The 10812-nt window shown below is 41.4% G+C and overlaps 1 protein-coding gene across 1 annotated transcript; it reads right to left on the bottom strand.

Moving 5' to 3' along the window:
* Window positions 1-256: 256 nt before the first annotated feature.
* LOC134879610 (piggyBac transposable element-derived protein 3-like) lies at window positions 257-2063 on the bottom strand. The gene is made up of 2 exons (XM_063906145.1): window positions 1991-2063; window positions 257-1815 (listed from the first exon to the last, which is right to left on the bottom strand). Exon 2 carries the CDS (start codon window positions 1679-1681, stop codon window positions 257-259), a length of 1425 nt encoding a protein of 474 aa, XP_063762215.1. The 5' UTR covers window positions 1682-1815; window positions 1991-2063.
* Between the last annotated feature and the right edge of the window lie 8749 nt (window positions 2064-10812).

The raw sequence follows: 10812 nt of genomic DNA, 5'->3' as shown, positions 1-10812 counted from the left end.
CTATTGTATGTGTTTTGAACATCATTGTGAAAAAACACAACAAAATGAAGAAAAACAAAACATTTTTGCCCCCTTTGGAGAGTCACAGTTACAGTATGTGTTATGTGAAATTTTGCATTGCAGCAGTGTGTGTGTGTGTGTGTGTGTGTGTGTGTGTGTGTGTGTGTGTGTGTGTGTGTGTGTGTGTGTGTGTGTGTGTGTGTGTGTGTGTGTGTGTGTGTGTGTGTGTGTGTGTTGTGCTGCAGTGTATGTGTGTCTATGTGTGAAAGGCTGTGTAACAGTTGCGATCGCCTTGCAAGCACAAGAACACTTTGCAGGTCACACAACGCACTCGGGTTCTTCCAGTGCAGCCTGCTACCCTGCAGCGCGCCGCGTTCTTCAGGCTGATCATCTCTGGGAGATGGGCATTCGCCCTCCTGCGGACCGAGACATGGGGCACTGCCGTCACAGGACGTTTGTTCCCTTCATTTGAGTTGTCTTCTTCCTCTGACTGTTCAGAGAGGTCTGCATGGCTTCCTTGACCGTGATGCTGGGCCAAGAGGGTCGTAGCAATTTCTGTACGGAACTCAAGGAACTGCATGATGCTCTTCTTTGGTGCAGCACATATTGCGAGGTCTTTGCGGTAGAGTAGCCAGCTGTTACCTAAAGCCAGATCTGTGAAGTGCATTAGCATCCGCATCGTCCACTTCTTAGTACGGGCGCTCATGCGATAGTAGCTAATCATTCTATCGATCAAATCCACTCGACCCATCTTGAGGTTGTACTCACGGACAATGCTTGGTCGCGAGACAGTCACATACTGTTTCAATTTCTTGTCCCAGCGCTGGCAGGTGTCTTCAGGCTCTGTGCCATGAACAACAGACATCATCAATACTGGTTTGTTGTCATACCACTTCACTACACACAACTTTCCGTCTTCAGTGGAAAGTTCTGATGAGGTACCTCTTCCTGTGTTTTTCATGGTTTTGTCAGAGGGTAGCTTCTCCTTCGCGCCAGCGAGTCTGTTCTTCATTATTGTACCAGTAATGTACATCTCCTTCTTCATCATTTGTTCCACACCTCGGATGCTTGTGAAGAACCGGTCACAATACACTTTTGTGCCACGATGCAGAGTTTGACACAGACGAGCCAAGACTAAGCCTCCCAACCCCAGGCCCACCTCTTCTTCGACCTGCTCAAGCAGTGCACCTGTACCTTGATACAGATCAAAGTCCAGCACAATGCCATCTGCTGTAGCACAAACGAAGTTCTTGATGCCAACTGGGTTTGGCTTCATTGGCAGATATTGTCTGCATGGACAGGCTCCTGTGAAAGGAATCATCTGCTCATCAATAGATGCGCATTCAGGTCGATTCTGAGACTTGCAGCCTTGCAGAATCCGATCCAGAAAAGGCCTCACCTTCCAGAATTTGTCCCTCTTCCTCAGATCTTCTGGCACATCATCATCGATTAGCACTTTTATTGATCCCCTCAGTCTGAAGAATCTGTCGCGCGTGAATCTGTCAGTGATGGCAGTGATTCTCAAGGCTTGGGACCAGTACATCCTGATTGTTGGGTATCGGATGCAGGACATCAGAATACAGGCACCAAAAAAGTGGTAAACCTCATCTACAGAGGTGTTGAGTGGGTCCCCACTCCTACACAATGACATAGCATTAGAGCAATCTGAAATCATTTTCATCAAATCTCTATCTATATACTGTTCAAAATAGTTTAGTGGGGTCCAGCCATCTCTGTCAAGCTCAGTTTCGTCCTTATGCTCAAACTGGGCAAGGTCTGGCGTCAATGGAGTAGCCTTCCAGCTCAACCCACGTCCTGCACAACCAGAATCAGAATAAAAATAGTAGTTATTGCAAAGTAAGTTACATATTTTTACCCATGCAAGCAATTCACTGAGGTGTATTGGTGCATAACCTAGTTGAATCTGAGTGGACGTTTATATGAAATTTGAAGATTTACCCTCAAGGCATGCAAAAATAATAACAATTACCTTTATTGGGCTGTCCCTGAGTGCTTGGTCCTGGTGTTGTCTCTTCCGAGTCATCATCTGAGTTATCAGCCTCAATCTGCTGAGTTTGACGGCGCCGTCTGGGAGTGCGGGATGAACCTGTATCTGTCCCTGTCCCTGAACCTGTCAACAAGTGTTGTAAATAAGCATTTTGCTTCCTATCCTTCACCTAGCCCTTAGGCCCTGCCTAAAATAAACAAATATCCACTGGGTCTTGGCTAACCATTATTTGCACCACGGAGACGTTTACGTCCTCTGCTGTGCTCAGTGGGCTGAGGAATGGGGTCCTCATCATCACTACTGTCATCCTCATCCTCACTGCTGCTTCGCTCCTGTGTTCGGGGTTGGTAATTGGCATCCAGGATGGGATCATCGTTGTCAGACAAGTCTTCCAAATCTGAGTTGTCTCCATCATTTAGCCAAAATTGCTCCAATGCTGTTTGCACAGAAAAACGCTCTGGAAATAAAAACATGAAAAAATCAAATACAAACCAATGTCATTTATATATGTATGTATTTCTTTGTTATTTATTTCACTGGGACAGCTTTTCAACTGCACCAGAGATAGCTATAAACAACTCTAGCTATTAGCTATAGCAAGGCACATTTTTACTAGCATATTAACATTTTTAACCCAACTAATTTATGTATTTATGTATGTATTTAGTTATTTAATTGTTATTTATTTCATTGGGACAATGTACAGCTTTTTAGCTGCACCAGAGTTAGCTATAAGCTATTTTACTCGTGCACATTTTTGCTAACATATTAGCATTTTTGACCAACCTAAGTCCCTATGTACACATACGTGTACATCATGTTTAGCAGCATACCAAATTGTTATTTTCACACATTTTTTGTCAAATTTGCATGTCATGACAAACGTACAATGCTTTGATAAATATCTAAATCAGAAAAAGCCTTGAAATATGATAGGACTTCTTACCTTGTCGAGGTTTGTGTTTGGAGCTGCCACTTGAATTATCCCTTGTGTTTGCCGCCATTTTTAATTCTTACCGTAGTGTGTTGTACTCTTCTGACACCACCAGATGGCAGTGTAAGTGCCCACATACTTGGCCATGAGGCGACAGTTCAGCAGAATTAACGACTGTGGTCATATGACCAAAAATGTGATGTCCACGTATGTGTACGCCAGGTCCTAGGAGGATACTCTCACATACACCACTATACTCTCTCTCACACACACACACACACACACTACTATACTCTCTCACATACACCACTATGCTCTCTCACACACACTACTATACTCTCTCACATACACCACTATACTCTCTCTCACACACACACTACTATACTCTCACATACACACACTACTATACTCTCTCACATACACCACTATACTCTCTCACACACACACACCACTATACTCTCACACACACACACTACTATACTCTCTCACATACACCACTATACTCTCTCACACACCACTATACTCTCACACACACACACACACACACACACACACACACACACACACACACACACACACACACACTCACTACTATACTCTCTCACACACACCACTATACTCTCACACACACACACACTACTATACTCTCACATACACCACTATACTCTCTCACACACACTACTATACTCTCTCACACACACACACACACACACACACACACACACACACACACACACACACACACACACACTACTATACTCTCTCACATACACCACTATACTCTCTCACACACACTACTATACTCTCTCACATACACCACTATACTCTCTCACACACACCACTATACTCTCACATACACCACTATACTCTCTCACACACACTACTATACTCTCTCACATACACACACTACTATACTCTCTCACATACACCACTATACTCTCTCACACATACTACTATACTCTCTCACACACACCACTATACTCTCTCACACACACACACACTACTATACTCTCACATACACCACTATACTCTCTCACACACACTACTATACTCTCTCACATACACCACTATACTCTCTCACACATACCACTATACTCTCTCACATACACCACTATACTCTCTCACACACACTACTATACTCTCTCACATACACCACTATACTCTCACACACACACCACTATACTCTCTCACATACACCACTATACTCTCTCACACACACTACTATACTCTCTCACATACACCACTATACTCTCACACACACTACTATACTCTCTCACATACAATGCTATACTCACACACACGCTACTAAACTCTCACATACACGACTATACTCTCTCACATACATGACTATACACTCTCGTACAGACATGTAAAAGGATTATAGTAGTGTGTGTGTATGAGTATAGGGGTGTATATGCGAGATTATGATAATGTGTGTAAAACAGAAGTATGAATTATTTCCCTGGAGGCCCCTCTTATGTTAGTGATGGTACACTTCTGTCTGACAACGCTGGTTGAGTGCTGGCACCCAACAGTGAACGCCCAGTGTGTGTCTGTGTCTATGTCTGGGAGGGAGGGTTGGGTTTGTTTCATTTTGCTTTATTTATTTTGTTTGTCTATTGTTATTTTAAGCTTAATATGTATTCTGCATTCTGCATTTTGTATATTTTGTGAGTAATTGCTGTTATCTCATTTTTCTTTTTCTTATGTACTTTTAGTTATTTTATTCAAAGACGTGTTGTGTTTTTGGTTGTACATGTTGTGTATTAAGCTCAATACAAATTTGATCACAAAAAAAATTGCAAGTAACTTTATTTTGTTATTTTCTGTCTTGTTTTTAATCAACAGCCTTTATTGAAGTGAATCAAAACAAACACACACACTCACACACACAACAAATAGTAGTATTTCCATTCGTGTTGCCATTGTGCAACAACAGATTCAGGTTAAGGACCCATTTGGACCCCACAAAGCGTCTTCAATGCTGCAGACAAAAAGGGAACCTTCAAACTTTGCAGCAGTGTTTGTGGATCTGGCTGAGGCTGCCCACTACCCCCTGATGTTTTTTTCCATCACAGGTGCATTGTTGCATTCAAATACAGGTCGCTCTGAAAGAGCTCTTTCTGAAACTGTAAAGAGGAGGTTATATGGTCAGTAAACTCCTGATAGCCTCCATTTTTTTAGTTTTCCGCCATTTTGTCAGTTCATCTATTTAGTCTTGCACCTGCTGAGAGGACTGACCTTCTCTTTCACATCAAGGCCAACGGGTTCAACACATCGTTAGATGATTCACTCATGCATCAACCTGTAAGAGCCTTTATGCAAGTCATTAGTATTTAGGAATCAAGCAAAACCACTGAATATATTATTATTATTATTTTATTCCCACAGCCTACAGGACAGATAGGACCCAAGTGCAGCATCGCTACAGGCTTAAACTGAGAATTACCTTGCACACATCAACAGACCAAAACTCTCTCTCCCTTGTAAGCTGGAAGAATCGACAAACACCAACTGAAATCCAGAGCTTCAATACATACAAGACCAACCAAGAAGTCAAGACACAGCTGGGGAGGGGAGGGAAAACACAAAGGCACCAGGTGAACAGAATCAGATAATCAGACAGGAAGCAAACGCAGACATGAAACAGGGGATGAACACCTTTCAAAGTAAAACCGGAAAACAGACTGACCGTGACACTTCAAAATAAAACAGAAACTAAACAGATGGTGACATGTATTGAGTATTGTGTACGATCATTCATGAAATCAATATTAAAAAACATATTTCAATGTTCAAGAACACAGTGAGCTGATTGGTTGACACTGATTGGTAAACAAATAGTGAATTGTCCCCTGACAGGAGGCATAAGAATAATGTTTAAAAGAAAAATGGTCAATAAAGTAAATGCAAAGCGAGTCCAGGAGTAATTTAAACCAAATCATGCCATTATAAAGAGTTTTACACATGTTTTAAGACTAACTGTTTTTTTAATAATGCCTTTTTTTTAATTACATTTTGATTACAAGACGTGAGGGAGATTTCTCTTGCCCCACTCTCTCTCTAGCGATGCTCAACGTATGAGTACCTTCGAATGCATTATTCAGCTGCGTGATGTGTTGAGGTCACTGCGGCGTTCCGTTCAAGGGCTGCAGAATTAAAAATGTATCACGGGTGCAAATGAACGAAGTGCTGTGTTTACTCCAGTGAAAATCCTGCAGCTGTACCACACACAGGTTACCACACCTCATTAGCAGGGCAGCCACAGAGTGCTTATTGGCAATATTTTACACATAACGAAGCCTTTGTGCTGTTAGCCTGATCCCAAGGTAAACATTGTGATTTCCATGGAAAAATTCCCGTATTTCTTTCCGTGGTTCAAACAAAATCAGGAATGTGTTTCCAGCTCAAGGAGAGAAAATACCAAGAGTGGGAAATGGAGGTCTTATTGATTTTTGTATTATCATGGTTTATTCTACATGGATGAACATCACACAGCATACATTTCAAATGTATTCAAATGATGTTTTATTATATATAATATTATTTGGAAATATATGTTTCAATTTGACCTTTTAATATTGCTGCTCCTCTTTTCTATATCGGAAAATATCCTGTGATCTATTACATTTATATAATAAATGCAACATAGAAAAAAAACATTCATGTCATTATCAAAAATATTGAATTATTATATTCTTTTATATTATAATTTGTTTTATCCTTTTAATTAAAAATGTATATAGTATCCTATCGTTTCATATTTTTAGTAGTATTTTCATCTACTGCAGTATTCTTTCTTATTCTGTTTTCTTTATTTTGTAATCTATAGATAATCTATATATATATACATAGCTTTTCTACTGTGTATGTGTATATATTATATACTACTGCTTATGTTTATTTATTTGTTATTTTTTGCAATGCCTTGTACACAAGCTCTTATAACAAAAATATTTCCCAATTTGGGATCAATAAAGTATATCTATCTAATCCAACATGAAAAACAGACGTCGAAACTTATTGGTTTCATGCTCTTAAACCATTGAGCAAGTAACATCAATTAAAGCAATGCTGCTTAAAGGTATATAATATTTGTGTCATCTATCATATCAAAGCACCTCGCTTGGGTTCCATGGCCTAATTTCTGCAATAGGACTTAAAAATATAAGGGAAATAGTCCATTTGCTTCTGACCCCCAGCAGCTAGCCACTGGTGACTCTGTGGAGTCCAGTTGCTGTTGGAGGCGCTCCATCTCTGTACATATCGACCACCCCCAGAGGACTGCCCCCATCGCCTCAGCTGCATGTCACTCCAAGTCCATTAAAACTGGACTGGAAGGCTGGTCCAAAGAGACCAGAGATGGGAGTGACAGCTGGAGTAAGAGAAGGAGAGTGGGAAGGAGAGCTGGATGAGAAAAAGACCATGGAGGATAAATGAAGAGAGCCAGGGGAAATAGAAAGGGGTAAGGAGAAGAGATGGAGGAAAGGAGTGAGGAAAGGACAGACGGGAGAGAGGAGACAGCGGGTGTAGATTCATGGAGAGTTTAGAGACTCTTTTCTTAGTTCGAACACACACTGATGTCTCAGTCTGCGCCATCAGAGACTTCTTTCTCTGCTGGGGTGAAAACTGGCCAGCTGCAGGGTAGAAGAGAGGGGGGGCAGGATGAAGGGAAGGATGGAGGGATATGAGCTGGACACTGGAGGCAGAGCTGGCACTCGTCCTTTCCTGGCCCTCTCTCTTTGCCCCCCAGTCTCTCCCCCTTCCCCCTCCCTCAGCCGCTCTGTCTCTGTGCCTCAGTAATAAGTGTTGCCCTGATCCAAAACACAGCTCTTTGTGTTTGCGGGACTCAGCCGGACGGATCACTGTGGGAAGGAAGAAGACGTTTCGCAGTCGCCAAATCCCTCTGCTGAGCATTCTCACCAGCTGTCATTTTTTCTCTCTCTGCAATAACATAGCTCAGAATGTGATAGTTAATGATAGAACATTCTGGCAGTAATTAGCACTTCCCAGTAACCCATTTCTTTTCTGCAGATGAGAGGTTTAGGGTTTAGTGTTGAGTGTGTTATACAACTGAACTTTTTCTCAGGGGTATTCTCGGTGTTGTTCCACTTTATAATTAACTGCAAATTATAACAACTTTATAAATTGCAGCTATTGGACTTAGTATTGGGAAGAAAGGTATTTATCAGTGCTTAAAGGAACAGCAACGAGCTATAAATAAGATAAAAAATCTGACTGGGTTATCAAAAAAGTAAGTAAGTCATTATAGGGGCATAGAATTAAAAATGTATAATAATAAGCCAGCAGGTCTGAAGGTGTAAATGTTTTAAAAAAGGACTGATAATCATTTATTAAGCTTTTATAAATCAGTAAACAGCAATTCATAAGAGCTTGAGGTTATTATTACGATGGCCCTGCAGTGCAAGACACAACAACATTTCAGAAAATGCTGTAGGAATACCCTTCTCTACAACATTTCAGAAAACACTACAACATCTCAAAGATTACGGAAAAGGCATTCCTTTAGGGAGAACACTGCGTTGATTGGTTGTGTGACAGCGCCACGTCTATCCTGTTTGGTACTACTCAGCTGTGTCTGCGCACATTTTAAACTGAGTTGGAAAGAATAGAAGAAGAGACGCAAATCTTAAGGGAATATTTGAACAAAGGATATGCATATGAAGTATTCCTCGACATGCCGTCAATCCATCACAACATCAACATGTCCCTAAGAACCCTGAAAGCGTGGCTGAAAGAGTTCGGTAATGTGTGCATAGGAAGGACGTAGTGCTGTCAAACAACAGTGTGAACAGTGTTCTCCCTAAAGGAATACCCTTTTCATAATCTTTGAAATGTTGTAGTGTTTTTTAAATGTCGTGTGTTTTGTGAAATGTCCTTTTGACCTACACCTCAGGGCCACCGTATTGTTATGGACGTAACTGAGACACTTGGACTCAAATGCACAACTCAACACACCGTTCAAAATTCCAAAAAGTCTTTACTAAGGATGAAAACAAAATACAACAAAAAATCACTCATAAAGAGGCAAAACGTGGAAAAGCGAAATGCTAAAACATTAAACTAAATAAACTTGGCCGTGGATAAACTACAAAACATTTTTGGGATATAACGCTGGCTCTCTTGAAGACACAAGACGAACTGGCACAGGACAAAGGAAGACGAGGACTATATATACACACAAGGATACAGGTGGCAGGTGGCAACAATCAAGGCGGGGGCTGACAATCACACTGGAGAGAAAACACACGCTCTTAAACAGAAAGATAAGTACAAATAAAGCAGGAAGTGCAATGACAGACATGATTGACCAGGGCTGGACTGGCCATCTGGCATACCGGGCACTTTCCCGGTAGGCCGACGTGCCTTTTGGGCCTTAATAGTATTTTCATTTTGTTCTGAGGTGCGTTCGGTCGTTTTGTGTGCACTGATAATACAAATGTTCCTTTGGTCAGGAGCCGCTATTGTGTGTTTTTGTTTGATGGTTGTGGGCGGGTCAGGGCCAAAATGCCAAGGGCCCATTTTCTGTCCCAGTCCAGTCCTGTGAATGACTGTAACTTGACAAGAGAACAATGAGACTAAACATGCACCTAAATCTCAAGTATAACCAAGCATGAAACATATAACATACACCGGAAAAATAACTTCACCTAAATTAGCAAACATGACGGTATGTCACAGAGGTTGGCTGTTTAGAAAGTACATTTTTAAGAAGATCGTGCATTTTAGGATTTATTTGTGTCAATTAGTTAAAGGGGTATTCCACTACAATAATCATTGATATATTATTTATGGATTAACGGGGAGCTATGTATGACGATTCATGATACAAGTAAGTAATCAAAGGGACACATATCTGTTCAAAGCCGTCAGATCTACAGTAATTTGTGTTAATGAGTTGATCATAGAGGTATTTTAATGGCAATGACTTATAAAGCCATTATAAATCAGTAATAATCTGTTCAAAACAACTACACACAACTTTCTTATTGCATAATAAGCCATCACATCTATAGTAATACCTGCTAATGCTATGTTTTCCTATAGATAGATATGCATCAACCGTCATAACAAATGTCCTTAATGGCTTATATCGTCTTATCCAATGGTCACAATTTATAAGACTTCAAACTCTGCATTGAAATGTGGTACCCAGTGTGTCTAAATGTCTCACATATTGCATCACCTTATATGACTCAAACAACTTTCATCAAACAAACACGGAAACAAATGGACACATGAATCGCTCTCATGCTTTGAGGAGAACAACGGTGTGCTGCAAAGATTACCAGCCACCTTCTGAGCTGAAAATGTCAAAAATAAACAACCTGAGAGTGATGCATAAATCCCGGGCGGCGGCAGCAGCAGTGCGGCGGAAGCATTACGGTGTCAGATTTGACAAAATGCAGATCTCCTCGAGGCATGACCTTGTTGTCATTGTGGCGGGCAATAATGGATGTCACAGTGCAGTAATGGCTGAACCTTATAATCCATTGTTGGTGTGTGTGTGTGTGTGTGTGTTGCGTGGCTTTTGTACAACTAATACATAGGAGCCTGTTTGCAGCCGTGAAGGATTGTGGGAGTGTGTATATCACCGAAAAACAGACCTGGAAGGCAGTGTGCTGTCTCCGAGGATTGTGTGTGTGGAAATGTTGTGTTTGAGAGAGATGACGGAGCGGCGGACCCTCAGGGAAGACCGACACCAATAGCCATCACTGCAGAGGAATCCTGGGGGACGGCGAGTTTTCCCTGGCGACCTCCATGACAGCATCTGACTCACAGACACTTCATAAACCCCGTCTCACTCTCTGCCACCTCTCCTTCCGTGTGTCTTTCTCACCCAAGCTTA

This window comes from Eleginops maclovinus, chromosome 2, assembly GCF_036324505.1.
Source record: "Eleginops maclovinus isolate JMC-PN-2008 ecotype Puerto Natales chromosome 2, JC_Emac_rtc_rv5, whole genome shotgun sequence".
NCBI lineage: Eukaryota > Metazoa > Chordata > Actinopteri > Perciformes > Eleginopidae > Eleginops > Eleginops maclovinus.
This window is presented reverse-complemented; position numbering and strand designations above follow the sequence as displayed.